The sequence below is a fragment of the Sorghum bicolor genome, chromosome 4 (genome assembly GCF_000003195.3).
Source record: "Sorghum bicolor cultivar BTx623 chromosome 4, Sorghum_bicolor_NCBIv3, whole genome shotgun sequence".
Lineage (NCBI taxonomy): Eukaryota > Viridiplantae > Streptophyta > Magnoliopsida > Poales > Poaceae > Sorghum > Sorghum bicolor.
Window position 1 is genome coordinate 57,539,974 of NC_012873.2, and position 23,479 is coordinate 57,563,452.

Genomic DNA, 23,479 nt, shown 5'->3' on the forward strand with positions numbered 1-23,479 from the left:
AAATGGACTTGAGAGCCCATAACCCGACAAGAATACTGTCCATGTCATAATCAACACAAAGTAATACATATAGACATTAATTAAATTAATAAATTGTAGCTCTTAAGTTTCATAAAGAAAGGGAGAGATAAATAGATATACAAAACTTTTTGTTTCCATTTTCCATGAACGTTTGATAGCATTTTTTCATCCATTACGACGCACATGCATGTTTGCTATTTTTTTAGAAGCTCTCTTTTATAACTTTGTACGTGTTTATGTTATAAGGAAGATTTATAAATCATTTATAAGTTGTTTGGTTAGATGAAGCACTCCATTCTAGAAGAGGTGATGCATAATGACTCCATTCCTTCAAATTTAGCGGAATGACTTCATTTCTAGTACTAATAGTCTAATACTAATCATTAGCTCATGAGAAATGAGATGACGATAAATGACACATTTTATTCCATAAACCATTCCTGAAACCAAACATCCAGTTAAATATTGAATGCGTTGTAAAGGCCAATAAGCACTTTACAAGTTTTGGAAGAAGAGCCTGACACGGGCAAAGAGTTCAGTTGACCTAGAACGATTTGTCTAAGCTTGTCCTCTGCACGAGGTCTTATTAGGGAAAAACAATCTCCTCCGATCTATATACACATTGGGAACAAGCGAGAGGAAAAAAATAATCCAAATTTTCGTTCTAACCTGCAGGTATCGGGAGGAACTAAACAAGTTTATCAACATATTATGAGAGAAAAACTATTATGAGCCCATTCGCTTTCTCTACCGACAACAGCTTAGTCGTAGCTTTTTGGTCCTATGTAATCTGCATTTTGGTTTCCAGTAGCTAGGTTCTCTTGCTGGGTGTTGGTCTCTCGCCTTCGTCCAACTTCGCTTGTAATATTTGGTTATCCTTTTTTAATAAAAAACAGACTAAATTTCCGATCGTGAAAAAGAAAAGTCATGACTGAAAGTATTGTTCGCTGATTTATTATGAAAGAAAAACATTTTTGATTAGCAGAAAAAATACAGATCTTATAACACATGATACTTGATGCGAACTTGCATTCGTGTACCTGCAGACTGCTGCTGCCGCTCTCAGTCCTTCTCCTTCCTTATTATAAACCGCCCACTGGCCTGGTAGTGGTTGGTGCTCTCCGGCAGTTCTGCTCCTCTGCACGGCCTCTCTCGCCTCCGGTATCCACCTCTCCTTCCTTCCTTCACATCGAGCCGCGATATATAATAAGTAGCTAGCCGGCCGGAGACGACGACGATGGCCCTCGCTCCAGCGAGCTCCGGCAAAGAGCCCGTGATCAGCCCGCCGGAGGTGGAGATGAACGGCGGCGCTGACCAGCCCGCCGCCACAACCGTGCGTGCCTCCGTCGTGCAGGCGTCGTCCGTGTTCTACGACACCCCCGCCACTCTCGGTGCGTGCAAGTTTTCTCTCCAATCCCCCCCGCGTTGTTCTTGCGCTTGTTGTTGGAGTAGCTCGCCCATGCATCCGCCTACTTTGACTGTGTAATTTGCACTTTGTTCGTGCAAATTAGTTTAGTTTAGCCTAGTTTGATTGTGTAGCGTCTAGCGTGATGGCTCGTACTTCGTAGAGGTTCGTGAACCAAATCGTTTAGGCCTTGTTTAGTTCCAAAATTTTTTACAAAATAGGAATAATATCACTTTCGTTTGTATTTGACAAATATTATCCGATCATATACTAGACTCAAAAGATTCGTCTCATCAATTTCGACCAAACTATACAATTAGTTTTTATTTTCGTCTATATTTAATACTTCATGCATACGTCTAAAGATTTGATGTGACGGAGAATCTGAAAAATTTTGTAAAATTTTTTGGAACTAAACAAGGCCTTAATTGAATTATGACAGTAAGTGTTGTTATGTTGTAGAGTAAGCTTTACCAATAGTGAACACTCGTATCAGTAATTGATTGACATGACGCGGCATCTACTTCAAGGAGACATTTTTCTCTGCTACTCGCGTACTACTGCTGATATAATTTCCTAGACATATATATGGAGGGACAGGTGGGCTTTGTCAAGGTGAATGAGGTAGATGGTGAAAGCAAATTGTATTAGCTTTTCGTTAGATAGTGCTGCATGAGTTTGCGTGGACAGTTTTTCTTTCTTGGAGGGCCTGGAAGATGAGGTATTTGAGGTGCGACGGCACACTGGCATTCGAGAGAAAAAAAATACTCCATTCGTCCTAAAGTTAGCTTTTCGAGAATTTAAACAATCTTGATTTTAACTGAATTTATAAAAACATGCATATCATTAGGATAACTAATCTATTTGGTGGTATAAATCGTGATATTTTTTATAAATGTAACAAAGAAAGTAATATCTTTTGTGGGCATACTACAATTTGACGCCTCAGTTGCTACCAAGTACTAGAGTCATATTTTCTAACAACTTTTTTCTCTGTCTTTTAATATAGTGAATATATATGCATTAATATTTTTCATAAATATAAGAGGTTTGGAAAAAAAAAGGTGGGCAAATTTGGCACAATCACTATTCAGTACGTGTGCATCGCTAACTGTATTGGGCACATGACGCCCCACGCACCGGAATCAACGAAGAAGGGGCAGCGGCGTAGCGGGCGGACAGGCGGTGGGCGGAGCGGCCAGTGGCGAGGTCACCGTGGCCGGGGCAGTGGACAAGGCGGTAGTGGAGGTGGTGGTTAGGGTTACGGTTGGTCGACAGGTGAGGCTTCAAGAATCACCTCGACTCTAGATTGCTAGCCAATCGGCTAGGGGCGGCGGCCACGACACGTTGGTGGTGGCTGGTGGTGAGCGAGGCGGCGGCGCCGCGGCCCGCGGGCAGGGTAGGACAACTGGATAGGCGGGGTATGCAGCGATGTCGTGCTTCGGCGAAGTTAGGGGAGGGCAGGTTCATCTGGTGGAGATGTCCGGTGGGCGGGGAGGTCGCCGGCGAGCTTGGGCAGTGGGTCGAGGTGGGTGGGGGAGGGGCTTGCTGGGGAAGAAGAAGAAGAAGAAGAAGAAGAAGAAGAAGAAGAAGAAGAGTGGGGAGGAGGGAAAGAAGAGAAACAATATGCGCCAATAAGGTTGCTGGTGTGCGTGCGGGAAAGGGCCCCACAAATTTGGTAGATAGATTATTGTTACCTGCCATTTATCAAGCAACCCCTTCAATCATGTGGATGAGTGTCTTTTTTAAGAAGTAAAGTAAAGGTGTATGTTTTTTGTATTTTCTCTTGATCTCTAGGATACACTTCATTATAGGACACAGGAAGTAAATCTTATTATGTCATTGGACATGTGGCATTTTGTAAATTTCGTCACTTCATTTTGCTACAGATAAAGCGGAGAAATTCATAGCGGAGGCAGCCGGAAACGGTTCACAGCTGGTGCTATTTCCAGAAGCCTTCATTGGTGGCTACCCTCATGGATCTACATTTGGACTGGCTATTGGCAATCGCACTGCCAAGGGAAAGGAAGACTTCCAAAAGTACCATGCAGCTGCCATAGATGTTCCTGGTATTCTAAACTAAAATAATGCTAGTCTATCCATGTTTATTTTTCACGAATGTAGACATCTATTGCTTCTCTTTAGAACACTTTACAGATGCTGCTTGATGAATGCATACAGGCCCAGAAGTGTCCCGCTTAGCTTCATTAGCCGGAAAATACAAGGTGTTTCTGGTGATGGGGGTGGTTGAAAGGGCAGGCTATACACTCTACAACACGGCGCTCTTCTTCGATCCTCTGGGAAAATTTCTAGGGAAGCACCGCAAGCTCGTGCCTACTGCACTGGAACGTACATTCTGGGGTTTTGGAGATGGATCTACGCTGCCCGTCTTTGATACCCCGTTGGGAAAAATCGGTGCCCTCCTCTGCTGGGAAAACAAGATGCCACTTGCCAGGACAGCCATGTACGCCAAAGGTATGTATGTATCCCTAGCTAGCTATTTCATGGCCGGAAGTAGCTCCTGGTGCTTAAGTACCTATGTATTCCAACACTGTTCTTGCACAGTGTCTCATGCTGAAACCTCCTCTGTGTGTGTTTGTGCAGGGATTCAGATATATTGTGCTCCCACAGCTGATGCGTCCCCAACTTGGGTGGCTTCCATGACGCATATCGCCCTCGAAGGGGGATGCTTCGTGGTGTCGGCAAACCAGTTCTGTCGCAGGAAGGACTACCCACCCCCTCCGGAGTATACATTCGGTGGCCTCGACGAAGAGCCATCCCCGGAGACTGTTGTGTGTCCTGGAGGAAGTGTCATCGTTTCACCGTCCGGGACAGTGTTGGCAGGCCCCAACTTCGAGGGTGAGGGCCTCGTTACAGCTGACCTCGGTAAGAAACCAGACCGCCGATTCATATGAATTCTACTGAAAATGTGACAGTTAACAGCCTATTCGTTTAAGTTTATCCGCCGAATCTACCCGTCATTTATAACAAATTAATGAATACTACTTTCTGTCATGACTTATCAGCAAACGAACGAGACTATGCTTGAATGATTTTTGTTCTGAGACAGCTCAGCTCTCAGTAGAAACTGCCTAATTATGGTTTGGTTCACAGACCTTGGAGAGATTGTTCGAGCCAAGTTTGATTTCGACGTGGTGGGGCACTACTCGCGACGTGAGGTGCTGAGTTTGGTGGTGAAGACTGATCCAAAGTCTGCTGTCTCTTTCACTGCTTCAGCCGATGGAGAGAGGCCGGCTTCCGCTGGGAAGAAGCGCGACGACTCTGTGTACAAATAATGGCCACGTATCTGTAATCTTTCCTTATACGCCAATTGCAAGTTTGCCACTACTACATCGCAACTATTGCGGGCTTTTCCTGTACGTCTCTGAATAATAAACTGTTTATGTACACAACAGTCGATGTATATTATCCTACAGATATGAGATCGATCTCTTGGTTGATGGAATCGTACGTGTCAGTTTGTGGCTACCTTGCATTTGTTGGTCACCTCATGATGATCGGTCAAAGAAGCTCCATCTTCCAATTTCTCAATAATGTACTTGTCATGTTGTCACGTGATAATAAATTGATAATTGACCGGCCACTTAGGCAGCCACCTTTTTTAAAGAAAAAGACCGGAGGGGCTTGCGTCCCTACAAGAAGATATATATATATTGAAAAGGAACAAAAAATACAGACAGGAGTTACGAAAAAAGAATGGAAGAAGATAAAAATAAAATAAAAGTTACAACATATTTTGAATCCATAGGTTGAAAATATCTGAAATTTTGGATCTTAATCTGATTGTCAGCAACTTAATTTCTTTTACGAAGGTCTCCTTGACCATGCTTTGGCTAGGTCTTTAGGATCGCCACCAATATAAAAAAAATGTGGGTGTGGTTGTTGAGCAGCCCCTTTGGATGGCGACGCATTGGATTCTGCCCAATTCGATTGCTATGGCCACGTGAGTTGAAACTTGAAAATACGCACAACAACATTGTTTATATTTGTAGGGTGCAATTGGCAGAGATCTAGATTCTCGTAGAACCATTTCAAATCTAGATTTTCTTAAAAACGTTTTAGATTATGAATTAGAATCTTTATAAAATTGTTTGGTTGATAGGCTAGATATATAATTCAAAAAGCATGTTTTATAAAAAAACATATAAACAAAAATATGCTTCATAAAAAAGTCAAAAACTAAACTTTTTGTGGACAAAGAAAAACTTAAATACAACATATTCTAGTTAGTGTACTTAAAAAGGATTTAAGAAACAATTTCTGAAGAAAGGAGGTAGAAACGGATCGAAATAGGTACAAAACACAATGTTGCGGTTTTGAGAACTATTGGAAGAAAGAGAACTGCTTTGGCTCCCACGTCCCTCAAAGAGAATTGTTTTGGCTCCCACGCGTCCCTCACATCATTTAGGTCCTATTTGGTTCTCTTGGACCGGCCATTCCGGGGCCAAAAATCTTCCGCGCTAGTATAAATTTATGAAGGATTCGTGCAGATAGGATTCATTCCCATGCAAGCGAACGGGGCGTTAGAACTGATTCAAGTGACCCAGTTGAGAAACGGACCTGGTTCATGCAATGATGGAGCCAGAAAAAAATTATAGCTGGGGCGAGTTCTAACATGAAGATGAACCAAAAAGCTTATGGCACAAATCGCACAGTATTCATCGACTGCGATTGTAAAAAATATAGCAAAAAAACTAGAATCACAAAAGTTATTATGAAAAAGGCGGACGAACAACATAAGATGTTGCCTCAAATTTGCAAAAAAAAAATAATAAATAACTGGCAAAGCTGCTGTCCCTGCCAAGTTCCGCTTCTCCTCCCTCCATCGTTCCTAGCGATGGCAGTGAGCAGACGAGCAGTGTGCCGCGTTGGTGCCTAGCAGCGGCCGGCGAGGGTGGCGGCGAGCGCGTGGCTGGTTCCTTGCAGCGGGCGGCAGAGTGAGCCACGGGCGGTGCCTGGCAATGGTGGATTGGTGGCAGCATTTGCGTTAATACTGAATGAATTGGGGGTTCAGGAAGCTAAGCACAAGAGCCAGACCATGTTGTTGGATTGGAGATTTAGGGAGCCAAAATGGACCCTTGTTGGGCTCTTGGGCTAATTTTAACAAAAAAAAAGGCTTAGTTCCCACTACCTAGTAGAACCCGACATCGTCTTCTTCGATACTCAGTGCTTGCGGCTCGCTCTCGCTCGGCGCCAGTGGTCTTCTTGCGGAGCGGCCTCTCCTCGGTAGTCGGTAGCCCTATAGCCGAAGCTAAGGAAGAAGGGGGGGTTTGGGGGTCTTGGACGACGCCGTTGGTAGCTGGGGCGGCCGCCCCACCCCGCCGCTAGGGTGGCTCCGTCATTGGGTTCATGTATCTAAACATAGCTGTAGTCATCCCATATACGCAAATATAAAGATAAAGGGTGACAAACATGGTCAAAGGAAGCCACAAGATAGAATCGAGTCACCACAAAATCATATGAACACAAAAACAAACTCATCATCTCAAAAGAAAACCAATAGATCGTACAAGCCCATTTTAATAATCCTTCCTATACAAGCTCTAATCCTCTTATTTTTTTTTAAGATCGTTTTGTCACATCGTCCATCTTTTGTACTAGTATTTATTTTTCTTGATTATATATCAGATATGAGTATCATTATTAAAAATAGTACTTGTACTTAACATATTGCATGATATGGTTCACAGACGTTGGAGAGATCATTGCCGTGCCGGTATCTTTCACTTCTTCTGATGGAAACGGAGAGAAGACTTCCGCTGGCAAGGGCAACGACTTTGTGCAGACATAATGCAACCACGCGTGACTAGCACGTGGCGTATGCATGCTGAATAAGATTTTGGGACATAAGAGCCAATGGCCACATATATTTAATCTTTATTTTATTTCCTTATATGGCAGGTGATGGCCATTGCATCACTACCAGGGTTATTTAGTTCTCAAAAATTTTACAACTTTTTTTAAAAAAATTTCCGTCACATCAAATCTTGCGACACTACACATAGTATTATATAGTTCGCATGTAATTTGCGAAACGAATCTTTTAAACTTAATTAGTCAATAGTTAGACAATAATTGTCAAATACAAACAAAAGTGCTACAGTAGCACTTTGCAAAAAGTTTCATCAAATAAACAACCCCTACAATTACTGCCTTCCGTTTACAATTGGTTCTGTACAATGGATAAATTATCTTATATATGAGATGTTGATGGAATCGTACGTGTCGGTTTGTTCTTGTGGCTCTAGCTAGTTTGCGTGTGCCGGTAACCTCGTGATAATATCTGACAAAGAAGTTCCATCTACCGATTTCTGAATAATACACTCATCATCAAGTTGTTACGTGACAAATTTGGTAACTGGTCGGCCACTTGGGCAGCCACTTGGACGCTGACTGATCCGATTATACACGATCGGTCCTCGCTACGGCCACGTACGTGGGCTGAAATTGAAACTTTTGAAAACACAACAACTTTGTCTATATTAGTAATTTAGTATGCATCCTCCCGTATATACGCAACTATGAAGATAAAATAACGTGAGAATGAAGTTCGGCCCAAAGGATGCCACGGGATAGATTCAAATCGCCAACAGAATATCAACAAAAACAAACTCATCTGAAGAAACCCTAATGAATCATACAAGGTCATTTTTAATTTTTCCACACAACGGACAATACTTATTGGTCCATCACATTATTTGGATAATTTAAAATCGAAGTGAGAACTGCCGGTTCGCAAGCAAAAAGCCTATGACTGCCAGATTTTAAATCAATCAATAATGATTTTCTTGTTTCCATACCCAAATTTTTATTTCAACATGATTAAATTCAACCTTCACTTGTGAATTTGGGTTCCTTGGTAGAACCCACTCAACTGGGTTTAAATTCGTGATGTGGATGAATCGATGTGTGATGTGGATCTAATGTAATGAATATCCCCCACCCTTCTAATGTATTGTGTTGAATTTTTTTTATCAATGTGACTATCAAGTGATGTGATGTGTTGAATCTTTCCTCTCTCCGTGATGTGGCTGAATCAATATATGGCAGATCAGTAATGTACTGAATCTCTCCTTCCCTCTAATGTGGTGTGTTGAATCTTCCCTCTCTCTCTCTCTCATGTGGTGTGTGTCTTTCCTCTCTTTCTCTCTCACGTGGATAAATCGATGTGCGACATCCCTGACTTGGACACCGATGAAACTGTATTAATTTGGGCTTGGTCCATTTTTAAGTCAACTAAATAAAATAGATTATAAGACCCATATCAAATGCTAGGGTGCAATAAAGTCATAGTCATGTGTGGGATTTTGAAACATTGACTCAATAAATAGGTGGCCTAGGTGTGTACATGTTTTGTTTTGTGAAGATGAGATAGGTGAAGGGTGTGCCACATGTGTGAACATAAGCATGACGTGACGTGCATAGGCTCAAGTTGGGCTGCACCACAACATGATGTGGTGTAGGGTGAGTAAGATTTTGCAACTTGGACCGGTCAATAGAGTCATCAAGCGAACAATTAGCAGGAGAGGTTATGAGAGTAATCGCTATGAGAATTTCTATCACTTACTCTATGCGGTTACTCCATTCGTAATTCCACTCATGATAATTTGTTAATCCTGACAACTCTGTAGTATGTCTTTTTTATAGGGATTTGTTATGGGAGTAATCGGTTTTATATGGATTTAATACATGAGTAATTGCAGTGGAAATTTATGTTCATTACACTTTGTAATTACTTCATTCCTAACATCGCCTGTAATAATTCATTAGTCATAGTATTTCTATGGTATCCTAGGCATGTTCAACACCGGATTTACATGGATTTTTCACAATTTCTCGAACCAAACCGTATGACAAGGTTAGCATGATAATTCGTCAGTCCTAGTAAATTTGTGGTATCTGGCCTATTCAACACTAGTAAATCTAGATTATGACAGTTTCTCAAACCAAATGATGACTATGAGTTAGCCAAGTTGGTTTGTCAGTGCAGGTTTCTATGGTTTAAAAACTGAGATTGAGAAGGTCATTCTCTTCTATATCTAAAAGGTCCTAAATGGCTAGGGGGTGAATAGCCTAACTAAAATTCTACAAAATCATTAGAGCAAAGTATTAGACAACAGGATGGCATAAATGTGGTTTTGTTCTAGCTCTACAAAATACTATGCAAGCCATCTAATGAATGCTAATTTCTGTGATCTCTATATCAGTATCACACAAGCAATCAATCTATGTTGCTACTACTAACACAACTAGTAGTGAGCTAGCAAGATAACTAGTTACAATTTATTACAACTAACCATTCAACTAGCAAGACAAGTAACTACTACACAAAAATGATATGTAAGTATGAAATACAAGTGTAGTAGAGAGTGATACCGAATCGGAAAAATCCAATGAGACAATGAGACACGATATTTATCCCATGGTTTGGCTTCTTGCCGGTAACTTAGTCCATGTTGTGACGACACACTCACTTGGTGGTTCACGCGCTAATAGGCATCACACGCCTAGTCCTACACATAGGCGCCATAAGAACTAACACAAGAGAGGGTACACAAGTCACAAGTAATTTACTAAAGTTGCCTTTTGTGATCGCCCACAGGGTATATGCATAAGAACCACTCATAATAACAACGATCAGAGCCAGAGACAATCACCACCCTCCGCTCAATGATCCCGTTGCTCCAAGCCATCTAGGTGACGGAAACCACCAAGAGTAACGAGAACTCCCACAGCTCACACGATCGCTAGTGCCACTAGATACTCAAACTCTAAGCAAATGCAACTAGTATCACTCTCAATCTCACAAATGATGATCAACATATGAACTAGATGAGTGGGAGTGTGGAGTATGCTCACAAGGTGTATCAACAAGTTAGAGATCCAGGAGAGTGAACAACACCCAGCCAACCTCTATTGAGTTTTCAATGTGCGAGAGAGTGGGAGAGCACGGAGTATGCTCACAAGGTGTATCGAAGAAATGCTAACACCACTTGTGTAAATAGCTTTTCTTGCAAAAGTGTTAGCTTTTCACAAATCATTTCTCAACAATTGTTAGCACACTTTAGGTCCTAATGCATATGCATGGAGTTAAAACACCTAGTGGCACTAGATAACCGTAATCACAGTGAAAGTTCCTCTCTTAATACTATGACTATCTATTCTAAACCCAATCACGCACTCTATTGTGTCTTGATTGGCAAAACAAAATAGCCCTAGATAGCTTTATACCTTTGCCTTGAGCCCTATTTTGTTACTCTTTCTTCTTTTCCAAGCTAGAGCATTTGATCAGCACCTTTTAGCCTTCTCCATCACATGAGTGCCATCTAGCTCCACCTTGGTTGTGAACCAACCTTACTTCAATCACAACACTTAGAGAGAAGGTTAGTCCACCATGGTTTCATCAATTAGCCAAAACCAAAATAGGGCTTTTAACATCCCCGCATGAAAGTGCTGCCTAAGTTGAAGTACGCCCCTCCCCCTTCCTCGTCGATCATGATCACCCCTATCCCTGCTAGCATTGCTCTTCTCCTCCTCCATCGAGATCTGACGCTCTCCCTCCTCCATCAGTGGCCCCTCCCCTTCTCCTTCGTCGATGCCCTTCCTCTTCTCCTCCTCCATCGATGTGGAAGAGTGCAGCCCTGGGCCCAAGATGCCACCGTGTGCTAGGAGAGGCTCATGCATCGGTGAAGAGGAGCATTTTGTGCATGGGGTCAGGGCTGCAACCTGCAAGCCATTGAGGAGGCCGAAGCCCACCTCCTCCCTTGCATCCCAGAGCTAACGATGCAAATACAAAGGTGGAGTAGCTGGCGCGGAGGGAGATGAGTTGACGGTGGTCTCTGCTAGTGCGAATTCTTAGGTGCATTGCTGTCATTTTCTTTGAGTATTGATAGCAGTGTTATCTTTTAGAAGGACCATTATTATAAGACGGAGGGAGTATACCGAGACTTTAGTTCTCAACTCATTTTCTTGCACTTGTACCAATATATTAGAATCCCCCTTCCTTACAAGTCTTAGGCCCTATTTAAATTTCATGGTCTAAGTTTTAGTTATCGAAAGTCAATGGCTAAATGTTAGACCATTTTAGATAGCAGTTTGGAGCCTCAAGAACTAAAGTGATTTAAAGTTTAGGTGCTAAATTTTAGACCTTCATGAATCAAAGAAGACCTTAATTTTCTGTGATTGGTACCTTTGCAAAAAAAAGAAAGAAAGAAAACGAGCCACGAGTGACGAGCCTACTCGAAGCATCGTGATATACTAGAATAGGAGGTTCCTCCCTCCCTCCCTGCCTCAATCCACCAAACCAAAACCCGCCCGGTTCTCAGGATCCGCTCCACGCGAGCTCCCCTGTCCCCAGCTCCCCGCCTCCGCGTCGCGCTCGCGCCCAAGCAAGTGCTAGCAGGCTAGCAGCAAAGCAAGCCTTCCCTGATGGCTCTGGTGCCCTCAGGCTCGGGTGCCGGCCAGGTGATCGCCGAGGTGGCGATGAACGGCGGCGCCGACCCGAACGCGACCACCGTGCGCGCTACCGTCGTGCAGGCGTCCACCATCTTCCACGACACGCCCGCCACTCTCGGTGAGCACACGCTCGTGTTCCAGCCCCCTTCTCTGTTCTGCGACTGTTATTCCGTCAGTGAGCGTCTACGCAAGCTGTTCGTCCGATTGCCTCTGACGGCGCGCACGGAGCTGGGATGTGACGGCGCGCCGCTGAGATGTTACTGTACGAGTTGTTGAAATGGGGGGAAAGGGTGGGTGGAGATGCTAAGGAGGCTGATTCCGCGGTGCTCCTGTGATGCAGAGCTCCTCGCCCCATTCGCAGTGCCAGAGTGGAGGCTTCCCCCTATTATTTATGCAAAAACAGCCAGTGCCAGCCAAAAATGATTAACCGGAATTGCAACTAATCATTGAAGAAATTAAAAGTGGGATTACAGAAAATAAAAATCCAAGTCTTAAATAAAAGGATGTGGTTGGAACTACATATAGTTTCTTCTACAACACTTTAGATTCATTTCTATTGTATTATCTTGAATCTACATAGAATTGATTAGTAGATTAAAATAGTAGTCTAGTTCAACTTATTCTTTTTCACTGCATCCACTTAATTTCAATCAAATAAAAATAAAAATAAGTGATAATTCTTCATCAAAAGAATCCATAAAGGGGAGAAAGTTAATGTGAGAATAGATTACTGTATATAGTAAAAAAGAAAAAAAAAACTATCAATTCCCTGCTTCTTCTAGCTCATTACTTTAGAAGTTTAATAGCTAATGATCAGCATTAAGCTTATCATGAGTAAGAATCTGTTCATTCTATTTCATACGTTTCACTGGAGGATCTTTAAGCAGAAAACACAATACTTGAGTTTAACTAAGGCTGGCTATTAGAAGGGGGATGTTTCGATGATCGTGTGGGCATATATGTCCCGGTATTTGTTTTTTATCTGACTTGTTTAAAGAAACTGCAGATAGTGTAACAAATAAAATTTTCAACAAAAAAAGCCACTGCGGTTATGCTTTCAAGGCTTGCCGTTGTAGTGGGCTGTGTTATGGATAAAGTTTCCATGTTCACCACATCCCATCAATGCCATTGCCCAGGAGAGGAACAGGGATGGATGACTTTCTACTTTTACCTGGATATATATGAGCTATTACATACTATCGTTGGGAGGGGAAGATGCATTTCAATGAACTTTTATATGAATATGGTTTGTTGTCAACTATTTTCTCTACAGATAAAGCAGAGAGATTGATAGCAGAAGCTGCTGGGTATGGTTCACAGTTAGTTGTCTTTCCGGAAGCTTTTATTGGAGGCTATCCTCGTGGATCCACATTTGGCTTCGGGATCAGTATTAGTATTATTAATCCAAAAGACAAGGGAAAGGAAGCATTCCGGAGGTATCATGCAGCTGCTATAGATGTGCCTGGTATGTGGAAATACTATGGACATACCTCTGCATTATTATTATTATTAATTCTCTTATATCATTGTTGAACTGGCTCTCAAGGCACTTAGGTGTTAACACTTCTCCATTTGTCCCCTGAATGTTGGGAATATCATTATGTATTTTTGTGCTTGATATATGGCAATTTGTATAACTTTGGTCAGGAAGAAGTTCTTGTATGGATTTCCAGAATATGCTAACTATTCGTTAATTCTTTTCACACTTCCTGATTCAGATGATCAAGTAGATGAACAATAGTGCTTGTAGTGAATATTTGGAAAATCATCTAAGTTGTCCCTTTTGTTGGTACTTGCTAGTGCTGCTTCATCGACATGTTGTGACCATGTTACTCCATTTCCAGCATTGAGCTCTATTACCCAGTAACTTGAGATCCTTTTTAAATTTAGCGGCTAAATATTGTAGTTATTTAGTTCTCTGTTTATCACAGCCAATGCATTTTTCCATCTTTTTCATCACTGTGGACATATAGTTTGCTCCGTTAGGCGTATATATCTACTTGCTGACAGAATAATCTACAGGTCCAGAGGTTACACGATTAGCTGCTATGGCTGGAAAATATAAGGTTTTCTTGGTTATGGGGGTGATTGAAAGGGAAGGTTATACCCTTTATTGTTCAGTGCTTTTCTTTGATCCTCTTGGCCGTTACCTGGGTAAGCACCGCAAGCTCATGCCAACAGCATTAGAGAGAATTATATGGGGATTTGGGGATGGATCGACTATTCCTGTTTATGATACTCCACTTGGAAAGATTGGGGCGCTCATTTGCTGGGAAAATAAAATGCCACTTTTGAGGACAGCGCTGTATGGTAAAGGTAAGAGTCAGTCTCATGTTGATAAATTTCCAAGATAGCTTACATTCATTGGATGGAAGCCTTGAATTGAAATGGAAATAAACCTGCAACAAAAGTCAGATAAGCAATTGCTGAAGAGGCATTGACACCAGAATATGTATTGAGTTTCTTAGCTTATGTAATGTGCAGGTATTGAGATATACTGTGCCCCCACTGCTGACTCCAGGCCTGTTTGGCAAGCCTCCATGACACACATTGCTTTGGAGGGGGGATGCTTTGTCTTGTCAGCAAACCAATTCTGCCGCAGAAAGGACTACCCTCCCCCACCGGAGTATGAGTTTGCTGGTTTAGGTGAAGAGCCATCTGCAGACACTGTTGTTTGCTCTGGAGGCAGCGTTATCATTTCTCCATCTGGAGAAGTCTTAGCAGGTCCCAACTATGAGGGAGAGGCACTGATTACAGCCGACCTTGGTAAGAACGCAAACACTCAAATATGCTTTACTCATGCAGTTATGAATAGTTCTGTTGTGTTTCCGTAGTTGTTTCAGTACCAATTTTGAAGTGTTGAAAACTGTACCATATTCTTGTTGCCATTTGCAGACCTGGGAGAGATTGTTCGAGCCAAGTTTGATTTCGACGTGGTGGGCCACTATTCTCGACCTGAAGTCCTTAGCTTGGTAGTGAATGACCAGCCACATCTCCCTGTGTCTTTCACGTCTGCCGGTGAGAAGACTCCAGCTGCCAAGAGTGACAGCGATGCTAAGTCTTACTGATTGAGTGTGGCCATGAAACTATGTTGTACCGAAGCCTTGGTGAAGGTCGCTCAGCTCCTCTGGTTTGCTGTTTGTGTGTCGTGGATGGGAGTTGGGAATTGTAGCTTTTGAACTCTAAAAGTTCTCTTTAATGAGGCGGAAAAAATAGTAGATGCAGTTATGTTGCTTGTAAAGTCTTGTATTCGGTGAATAACTCTGCCAGAACTATGAATCCTATTACTATCGTTGTAGTTTCGAATAGTACCAAATGATAATCGCCCGTTTTGGGCTGCATATGTTTATTTTGTCTTGTTTTCTAAGAAGAACTATGAATCCTGAGTTAGCTAGAATTGGAGAACCAAATCTGAACATGATTATATTCTCAGGCTAACTGTTAGCTATTCTCTCAGCAACTAAAGGTCTTTAAAGATCTACTGCATCTATTTTTTTATGCCTTTTCAGCATATCTTGTTGGAACTCAAGGGACATTCACTGGAACCTCATCTTGCAACCGTCCGGTGTAATTTGTGCGGCCTGACCACGAACAGCGTCGTTTACATAGGGCTGCATGAGATATTTCATGGCTCCGAGTATGGAAAGGTCAATTAAGCATGAAAATTGCAAGTACATACTATATTCGCATTTCATGTAGCAATTTCAGAAAACAAATACAATTTTGAATATCCCCATAGGTTAACAAGTAGCGTTTTAGAATCGTATTAAGTCAATTGTTCTAGACTAGGACTACAAATTTTTTTATGTTCTGAGTTTGAATGTTAGGGAGTGGGTATGTATAGATTTGCCTTGAAAACCAGTTCCATAATATATACTTCTATCAATGATGGTATGGTGTATGTATAGTACCAATGCAAACAAATGTGGTCATACCATAACCGACAATGGTGCGGTAGAGTAATTGTAACATGATAGTGAGTCTAAGGTCAACAACTCACTACCGCCAATGATTCTTTCATAATTTGTTTGAAAAGGCTACAAACACTGGTGGACGCTGGCGAGAAGATAGGGCTTAGCAGCTAATGGCTCTAACATATGTGCAACATTATGATAAATTTGATGATGTATTAGCCTATTAGGGTAAATTAATTATGGATCTTCAAGAGAAGATATAAGATGGTTCTATAAGAGGGGTGAGGAACTAAACAATTTATGAGAGATGTAGACAATGAAATTGTAGGCAATCTTGATTTGGCAACGACGAAAATTGCATAGCTAAGGGATCGTAGTGAGACAAAAGAAAGAGAAGTTGGGTAGTATGACAATAGCTTTATGTCAAGGGATTGATAGATAATAATGTAACCCTCAAAAAAAAAGTTTATACCAGTGGATGCCATAGGACACCGATGAGAGAACAATTTATGTTAAATAAATAAAATAATATTGCAAAATTATTATTGAGTAAACAAACCCTAAACTTTTCCGTGACATATGTATTTTTATTTTCATTAATAAAAATGGAGCTAAGTCTGGTCCGAAAAAATACATCTAAATATTATATTAAAAAATATTAGCTGTTTGCACTTTTTTTTAGAGTCACCAGCTGTTTGCTCTATTTGTACGGGTCACCTTGTTAGTTGTTTTTTTTTTCAAAAAAAAACTTTGTAGTTGTTTTATAAACTTGCAGTATCAGCCCATTAGTCAGAATTGTATAGCGTTTCTGACCACACCAATGGGCTGGAGCTGACGACGCGGCGCAATATTTTGTGTAGATTCGGTCCAGTATCAGCCCATCCATGGTGGTCGGTGGGGGAAGCGCTGCGAATCGGAGAAGGGCCAGAACAGAAGAGACCAGGACCAGGAGGCCGGAAAGAAGCACTGAAGCTGTGTGAGAGAGCGCCGCGCGCCGGGAAGGAGCCATGGAACCAGAGAAGGCCGAGGAGGCAGCGAAGCAACCGGTGGAAGCGGAGGCCGGAGACTCCGTGGATCCCCGCGAACTAGGTGACTGCTTAATCCCCTTGATTCCCTCTGCTTGAGACGGCTAATCTTCAAATAAACCCTTTTTTTTCTCTATTTCTTCTCCGTGAACCCTACCTCTGCAATTTGTCCAAGAACACAGCGGGTTTCCTGCTCTGTTCTAGTGTGACTGAAGCATTGTCTCTGATTCGCCTGCTCTTTGTGTTATTTCCGTCTCTGATTCGCAGTGTCCAGCGACGACGAAATCGACTACTCTGTCGAGCCCGAGTTCTACGACCCCGACCTGGATGACGTCGATGAGCGGTGGGTGGACAGGCAGAGGAAAGGCCGCACATCTGACGCCGTGCTCAGCTGCCCCGCCTGTTTCACTACCCTGTGCTTGGATTGTCAGAGGTAATCTATTTACTGGTTGATATATGCCGACACAACGAGGGGAGTCGTAGATTGTAATCATATCCATTATTTAGATTATTACCAGTTGTGGTTCCGTTTCGTGTTAATTTTCTTTTTAATGTCTGCCCTTTTCAGTTTCAGTTTTTTCTTATGGTAGATACCTACCACTACTCACGTCAGGATCCTGGTGCTACTGCCTTTGTGAAATAGTGCTTATAATTGTAATCAATCAATTAATAAATCCACTGATAAATGTTCTGGAAATTTCATAATTAGTAGTGTTTAGAAGACCTTTTTCCTATTATTACTACATAATTCTGAAAGATACTTATCTTAATATGGAATAAAAACCACTGAAAGTGAAAAATCACCATGCTGTCAACTTACTAAGAGCGTCTAAGTGCTTATTATCATCATAATAATAATAAAATTTGTGGACTGTTGACTGCAGGGATGCATATGCATCAATAATTCTAGCATTCATGGTACCTTTGTGATGTCTTCCTTGATATGGAATCATAGGTCTTGTTCATGCTATAAATTTGCTTGGACAAGAATGAGAATCCCAGGCATAACATGAATCAGTTAATATAGTTTAGCTCTTTTCGACTGTGTTTATTTGAACAATATCTTTGTGTTTGTTAGAAGCAGGATTTTGCCATTAGGTTAATTGCCTGTTTAGCTTAAGTATTGTTCTGAAATACCTTTGTCTTTAACTTTGATGTTTTGTGTTGCTACTATGTTTTCCCTGACTATCAAACACTATACTATACTGGTACTGTTAATTTGTAGAATAAATATCCAATGGTCAGTTGTGGGTAGCTTTGTTGATGCTTAGACATAAGATCTAGCATAGTTCAGAGTAAGGCAGCATGAAGATATGACTTATCACTATGAACATGTGCTTGAACAGGGTCGGGAAAGTCAGATAGGAAAAGAATCAGGGCATGTTGTTAGTACAGTTTGTTTGCGATCAATGTGGAAGCACTAATATATCTGGCATTGCTATACTGTTTTTTTTTTTTGCACCATTCAGAGATAACTTACTTTGTAGTTTGTTAGCTACTTGCATAGTACTACTGTTTGGATCTCTTCTATTGATCCTTGAGCATTAAACATTTATGCTGATATATAGTTGATTTTTAAAACCTCAAACAGTTAATTGTTCACGGACTTTTGTTAATGTTCAGGCATGAGAAGTATGTAAACCAGTACCGTGCAATGTTTGTTCGCAACTGCAAGGTCAAGACTGATCAGATACTGCGAGAGGGCAAGAGCAAAAGGAAGAACCGCAAAGGAAGGGCTGCTAATCCAACTACGGCATCAGAAGGTGAAAGCAAGGGGCAAGCCTACCACCCTGTTTGCTGCGATGTCTGCTCAACCGAGGTTGGGGTGTTTGACGAGGATGAAGTCTACCACTTCTTCAATGTGATCCCCAGCAACTCTTGAATCTTGTGATGTTATGTGGAATAGTTTGTAGACCCATGTACGCTTCTGTAGTAAGCTGTCGTATTTACTGTTCCGTATCGTTGATCAGCCTGCGGTACAAGTAAAATCAGGTTGTGTGGATAGCATGCATCTGTACGGTACATTGATGTGTGTTTTTTTTGGTTTATGTAGCATACGGTTTTGAAGACGAGGATCTCAGCTTAGCTGTGATGGCTCTTTCGACCTCTTTGTTCTGATTGAATAATGTGTTCATGCTTGTTATAGCAGCAATTGATGATTGTTCGTACAAGTTGATGAGGTGTCGGGTCACTCAGGTGTGTATGTCTATGATGCTTTAGCTGATCCCACATGGGAACAAAGCTAGCCTGGCCCTGGCCATGCCTCCAGATCCGTAGACGAGACAATGGCGCGTGCCCCCTGATCATGGGTAGATTGATTTGCCATCCAATACGTTGGCGTGTCTGAATATGGAGGCGACTTGCAGTATGGAATTGTACATGCATCCGCAAGGAATTTGGAGCAAGATCTACTTGGAAGTTGGGACTTGGGAGGCTGAAATATGAACTCAAATCTAGCAGCAAATTAATTGGGAATCAGCTGGATCCCACCGTTATCCGAGAAAAAAAATTTGTCTGTGTTTGCTTAGATTCACGGTGGCTGTCTATGTGAATGTGACTCTTCGATCGTCCATTCGTTGTGGAGTGCGGTAAAAAAAAACCATGTGTTGGAGCAAGGCGTGGATCGCCGACATGCACCTTGATGGCCACCGAGGCCATGGAGGCGTTGCCGGGTGGCGGGGTGGGGTTTTCCCTGGCGATGCAATTATAGGCGAGGCGGGCGCTGAGACACGAGACATGCAGATCATATCCAAAACTAGGAAGGCTGGTGGTCCGTCCATTCGCCTTCGCTTTCAGTACAGGTCATCGTCATCATCATGTTACCGGACTTGCATGCTCAGCTCGTCCTCAAATAATCCACGTATATTACGTCGATGTCGATCTCGATCCATCTGCCCCAGTCCCAACCAGTCACGCATTGCCGCGGAAAAACGCTCTCCCTACAGCCCAAGTCAACCACCTGTTACAAAGTCGTGCCAGGTGCCACACTGCCACCACCTCCATATATCCGGTTTTGGCATCCTCGCTTTGCAAAAGCTGGCCGCGCTGCCTCCACACTGGTTTTGGTGCCTTCACCATATTTTACATCATATCCATACTGGTTTTTAGTACAGCTTTGCTATATACTACTCACGGTCGCTGCCTGGGCAGCATGCATTTGGTCCTTTTTCGGCTGAAAGCCGGGAACATGCAAATTTTAAAGGTTCATGTAACCATCCGATCCATCCCTAGCTATTCTCTCGCGTGGTCGCCGATTTCCTCTAGCTAGGCCACCGCACACGGGACCGGCGCGGCGGCCACCGGACCGGAGTGCCGAGACCGACGCCTTGTTCCAAAATTTTTTTGCAAAATCGACACTGTATCACTTTCGTTTGTATTTGACAAAAATTATCCAATTATGGACTAAATAGGTTCAAAAGATTCGTCTCGTCAATTTCGACCAAACTGTGCAATTAGTTTTTATTATCATCTATATTTAATACTCCATGCATGCGTCTAAAGATTCGATGTGACGGAGAATCTGAAAAATTTTGCAAAATTTTTTGAACTAAACGAGGCCCGAGCCGAGGAATCGTCGCGAGTTGGCGTTGGGTCGTCGGCAAAGTCGCGCATCAAGCCGTCCCGTCGATCTGTCTCCCGTGCGCCCCCCTAACCCCAAGCCGGGGGCGGAACAGAGGGCACAGGCACCGGCACCGGCAACGGCAGCAGCATCGCACCGCGCGCAGGCACAGTGTCCGCCCGTCGACGTCGCGTTTGCCCATTCAGGCGCAACTTGGGGGTGCATCTGTACGCACGCACGGCCATGATAACGATTTTTTTAGTAGGACGAGGGCGAATTGTCCACAATCGCCCAGCAGTGTGCCCCATCATCCCATGTCCACGACGAGTCAATCGCTCGCTGCCGATGAGCTTTTCGCGTGAAAACGATCCATCTTGAGCCCCAGTCTCGAGTCTAGCTTAGCTTGATGCATTGCATGAGCTATAGCCTTCTTTGTTGCCATTGCCAAGCCAGAGAGAGCTGGAAAGACCCAGAGGGGAGGATCTCGCCCACGCCCAGCTCAAGCGCAGCCGTGCGCAGTTGATTTGTTTCACCGCACCACCCAAACTGGTGTAGTACTACAAGATAATCCCCCGGGCTCGGCTCATGCCGATCGATGTGATACGCATCGGTAGCCTATAGCACTAGCTACACTATTTGTAAAAGACCTGCAGATTCCAGCAAAGTGAGAGCCGCTGGACCCAGATTCCCATGTGGCCTGCCCCCCCTACGGGTACTGTGCCTACTGCACCTCTGCACACCCCCGGTCCTCTTCAACCCCTCTGCCTTGCACTTTCCTGCCATCCATTCCATGCTCACTTTAATTTTTCTCGCTCTAGCTTAGACCTTGTTTACACCATCTAGATTAGCTATTAGTTCGACTAAATTATTTTAGGTAACAAATGTTTAGTTATGTTTTAGATACATCGACTATTGAGGAGACCTACAGTACATACCCTGATGAACACAGAGTGTGTTTTGTTGTAGTAGCTAATGAAACTCAAATGCCACATGTTTGATCTGACATTGTTTTACCGGAGTTGTGTGTGTTTGGTGCACGCATGAAACATGTGAACCGCCTACAATGTTACTGTACTAGCAAATCAACTAGAACGCATGCGTAGGCAGTGAAATTCCACTAGAATGGTAAAACACGCGGAATAAAACTTTCCCAAGTCTACATCAAGTCCATTATAAATCTACCCGGGTGTGTCCCTCTCCCCCATCACCTCAAAAACCTCTCCAACCCCACCGGACCACCACCGCCAGCCAACTCTCTCTCTCTCCCTCTCAGTCTCCAGTCCCGCAACACGACGAGAGGGCAGCAGGAAGGCGCCATGGCCACCACCCGCGACGTCTCCACCGCCGCCGCCGCCGCCGCCGCCATGTTCCACGTCTACCAGCCGATGCCGATGCCGATGCCATCCACGGCGGCGGCGGCCGACGCCGGCGCCATGGTGCCGGCCCCCGCGACGAAGCAGGTCAAGAGGGAGGGCGGCGGCGGCAAGGACCGGCACAGCAAGGTGAACGGCCGGGGGCGGCGCGTGCGCATGCCGATCGTGTGCGCGGCGCGCGTGTTCCAGCTCACCCGCGAGCTGGGGCTCAAGTCGGACGGGCAGACCATCGAGTGGCTGCTCCGCCAGGCCGAGCCGTCCATCATGGCCGCCACGGGCTCCGGCACCACCCCGGCCGTCTTCGTCTCCTCCTCCGCGCCCTCCACGTCCTCCTCCTCCTCCCACTACCACCAGGCCACGGCCACCGTCCTCGGGAAGCGCCAGCGCGAGGAAGGCGACGCAGCCATGGGCACCGCCCCGGCGTCCGCGTTCTGGGCGGCGCTGCCGGCGGCGGCCGCGCCGCGGACCACGGAGGCCTGGGGCTTCTCGCCGCTGGAGGCGCAGGCTGCGGCGGCGTACGTTCCCATGGCGCAGGCGCAGCACCACCACCACCTCAACCTGCTCGCCGCTCTCTCCGGCGCCGCCAGGCGCGCCGAGGAGGAGACCCGGTGACTCCGCTACGGCTTCTGACACGTACTGCCACATCCGTCGCTCGCGCATTGATCGTTGTCCCTTGTCCGTGTGTTCAGCTCGGCAGCGTTTACGTTCTTCTTGATTTTGTGTGTGCTCCTGTGCTCCCCTCTACCAGTCACTCCTGTGGTCGAGATTTGATGAAAGATTTGGTGTGGTGCTTAGTGCTAAATGTAAATACGAGTCCTTGCTTAGATCTTACTGCATTCATGTTAAATCGGGTTGGGGGTTTCGCCGTCTGTGTTTAGGTTTTGTGCGCCCTTTTGGTTTCCATGGAACTTGTTTCAGTTAGCATCTTGTCTGTATCAGCCTCAAGAAGTCATTTAGTAGTACGTACTCCTACAAGCATAAATTCATAAAGCTCATATTCTTTTGTGGTCAGGTCATTTCTTATTGTCATAGTCAGGTAGCGATGAAATTCTCTACTGTTCGACAGCATCACAGCAATGATAATCACAAGACTCCGACCAGAAAGCTCATTAATTAATTTAGCAGACTGCTTTTGAGACTGATGACACTGCACGAGAATCGATGGGCATGGCATCTGAAAAACGTTCAGATGTGCAATGCCCATCAATCCAGGAGGGCAGCAGATGAGCAGATTACAGCAATGATAACCGGCCGGCCTGCGGAGAGGTGAGAAAAGGAAGGAAAGAAAGAATCAAAGAATTCTTCCCTTTCGCCGGGGGCGGCCCCGTCCGTCGGTCGCTTTTCCTCGTGAGACCTCGCTTTCTTTCCCTCTGCGTCTGTGTCTGCGTCTGCGGATGCGGAGAGGGGGAAAGCGAAGGGCGACAAAAGGCTGCGGGCGCCTGCGCGACGCACAGTCGCGCTGCCGCCGCCTGCTGCCTGCCGCGCTCTGAAAGGTTGAGGCCGTTGTGTGCCTGCCTGCCAAGTTGCTGTGGTGCTGTGCTGCGGTGCACTTTCGTTTCCCGGAACCGATGTCCCGATGCGTGTCAAAGCTCTCAAAGCTGGACGCAACTTCTCTCGGGGCTCCAAACTGTAAAGATGCCATGTCGAGCCATCATCTCGTGCAGCGTACCACCACGCATGTGTACACGTATCAGATGTGAGATGCC

The 23,479-nt window shown here is 44.2% G+C and overlaps 4 protein-coding genes across 5 annotated transcripts; all 4 read left to right on the plus strand.

Moving 5' to 3' along the window:
• Nucleotides 840-4,915, plus strand: LOC110434689 (bifunctional nitrilase/nitrile hydratase NIT4-like). 2 transcript variants are annotated; one of them, XM_021459325.1, is made up of 5 exons: nucleotides 1,056-1,412; nucleotides 3,316-3,495; nucleotides 3,608-3,901; nucleotides 4,031-4,312; nucleotides 4,541-4,915. In XM_021459325.1, the coding sequence occupies exons 1-5, from the start codon at nucleotides 1,259-1,261 to the stop codon at nucleotides 4,720-4,722; spliced, it is 1,092 nt and encodes a 363-aa protein (XP_021315000.1). In that variant the 5' UTR covers nucleotides 1,056-1,258; the 3' UTR covers nucleotides 4,723-4,915. The 2 variants fall into 2 exon arrangements, with proteins under 2 accessions (XP_021314999.1, XP_021315000.1); XM_021459324.1 differs by having other exon boundaries at nucleotides 840-1,412; nucleotides 3,608-4,312.
• On the plus strand, nucleotides 11,616-15,251 carry LOC8074793 (bifunctional nitrilase/nitrile hydratase NIT4). The gene is made up of 5 exons (XM_002452453.2): nucleotides 11,616-12,020; nucleotides 13,176-13,367; nucleotides 13,925-14,218; nucleotides 14,387-14,668; nucleotides 14,798-15,251. The coding sequence occupies exons 1-5, from the start codon at nucleotides 11,876-11,878 to the stop codon at nucleotides 14,968-14,970; spliced, it is 1,086 nt and encodes a 361-aa protein (XP_002452498.1). The 5' UTR covers nucleotides 11,616-11,875; the 3' UTR covers nucleotides 14,971-15,251.
• LOC8074794 (E2F-associated phosphoprotein) lies at nucleotides 16,723-19,012 on the plus strand. The gene is made up of 3 exons (XM_002452454.2): nucleotides 16,723-16,905; nucleotides 17,109-17,274; nucleotides 18,465-19,012. The coding sequence occupies exons 1-3, from the start codon at nucleotides 16,824-16,826 to the stop codon at nucleotides 18,721-18,723; spliced, it is 507 nt and encodes a 168-aa protein (XP_002452499.1). The 5' UTR covers nucleotides 16,723-16,823; the 3' UTR covers nucleotides 18,724-19,012.
• Nucleotides 21,430-22,789, plus strand: LOC8074795 (transcription factor TCP7). The gene has a single exon (XM_002452455.2). It carries the CDS (start codon nucleotides 21,717-21,719, stop codon nucleotides 22,383-22,385), a length of 669 nt encoding a protein of 222 aa, XP_002452500.1. The 5' UTR covers nucleotides 21,430-21,716; the 3' UTR covers nucleotides 22,386-22,789.

Excerpts from the sequence above, each read along its gene's own strand:
- LOC8074793 (XM_002452453.2), top strand. The coding sequence starts at position 11,876 with ATGGCTCTGGTGCCCTCAGGCTCGGGTGCCGGCCAGGTGATCGCCGAG. Across the intron at positions 14,219-14,386 it reads GACAGCGCTGTATGGTAAAG|GTATTGAGATATACTGTGCC; the intron begins GTAAGAGTCAGT and ends TGTAATGTGCAG. Across the intron at positions 14,669-14,797 it reads ACTGATTACAGCCGACCTTG|ACCTGGGAGAGATTGTTCGA; the intron begins GTAAGAACGCAA and ends TGCCATTTGCAG.
- LOC8074795 (XM_002452455.2), top strand. The coding sequence starts at position 21,717 with ATGGCCACCACCCGCGACGTCTCCACCGCCGCCGCCGCCGCCGCCGCC.
- LOC110434689 (XM_021459324.1), top strand. The coding sequence starts at position 1,259 with ATGGCCCTCGCTCCAGCGAGCTCCGGCAAAGAGCCCGTGATCAGCCCG. Across the intron at positions 3,496-3,607 it reads AGCTGCCATAGATGTTCCTG|GCCCAGAAGTGTCCCGCTTA; the intron begins GTATTCTAAACT and ends GAATGCATACAG. Across the intron at positions 4,313-4,540 it reads CCTCGTTACAGCTGACCTCG|ACCTTGGAGAGATTGTTCGA; the intron begins GTAAGAAACCAG and ends TTTGGTTCACAG.
- LOC8074794 (XM_002452454.2), top strand. The coding sequence starts at position 16,824 with ATGGAACCAGAGAAGGCCGAGGAGGCAGCGAAGCAACCGGTGGAAGCG. Across the intron at positions 16,906-17,108 it reads CGTGGATCCCCGCGAACTAG|TGTCCAGCGACGACGAAATC; the intron begins GTGACTGCTTAA and ends TCTGATTCGCAG. Across the intron at positions 17,275-18,464 it reads CTGTGCTTGGATTGTCAGAG|GCATGAGAAGTATGTAAACC; the intron begins GTAATCTATTTA and ends GTTAATGTTCAG.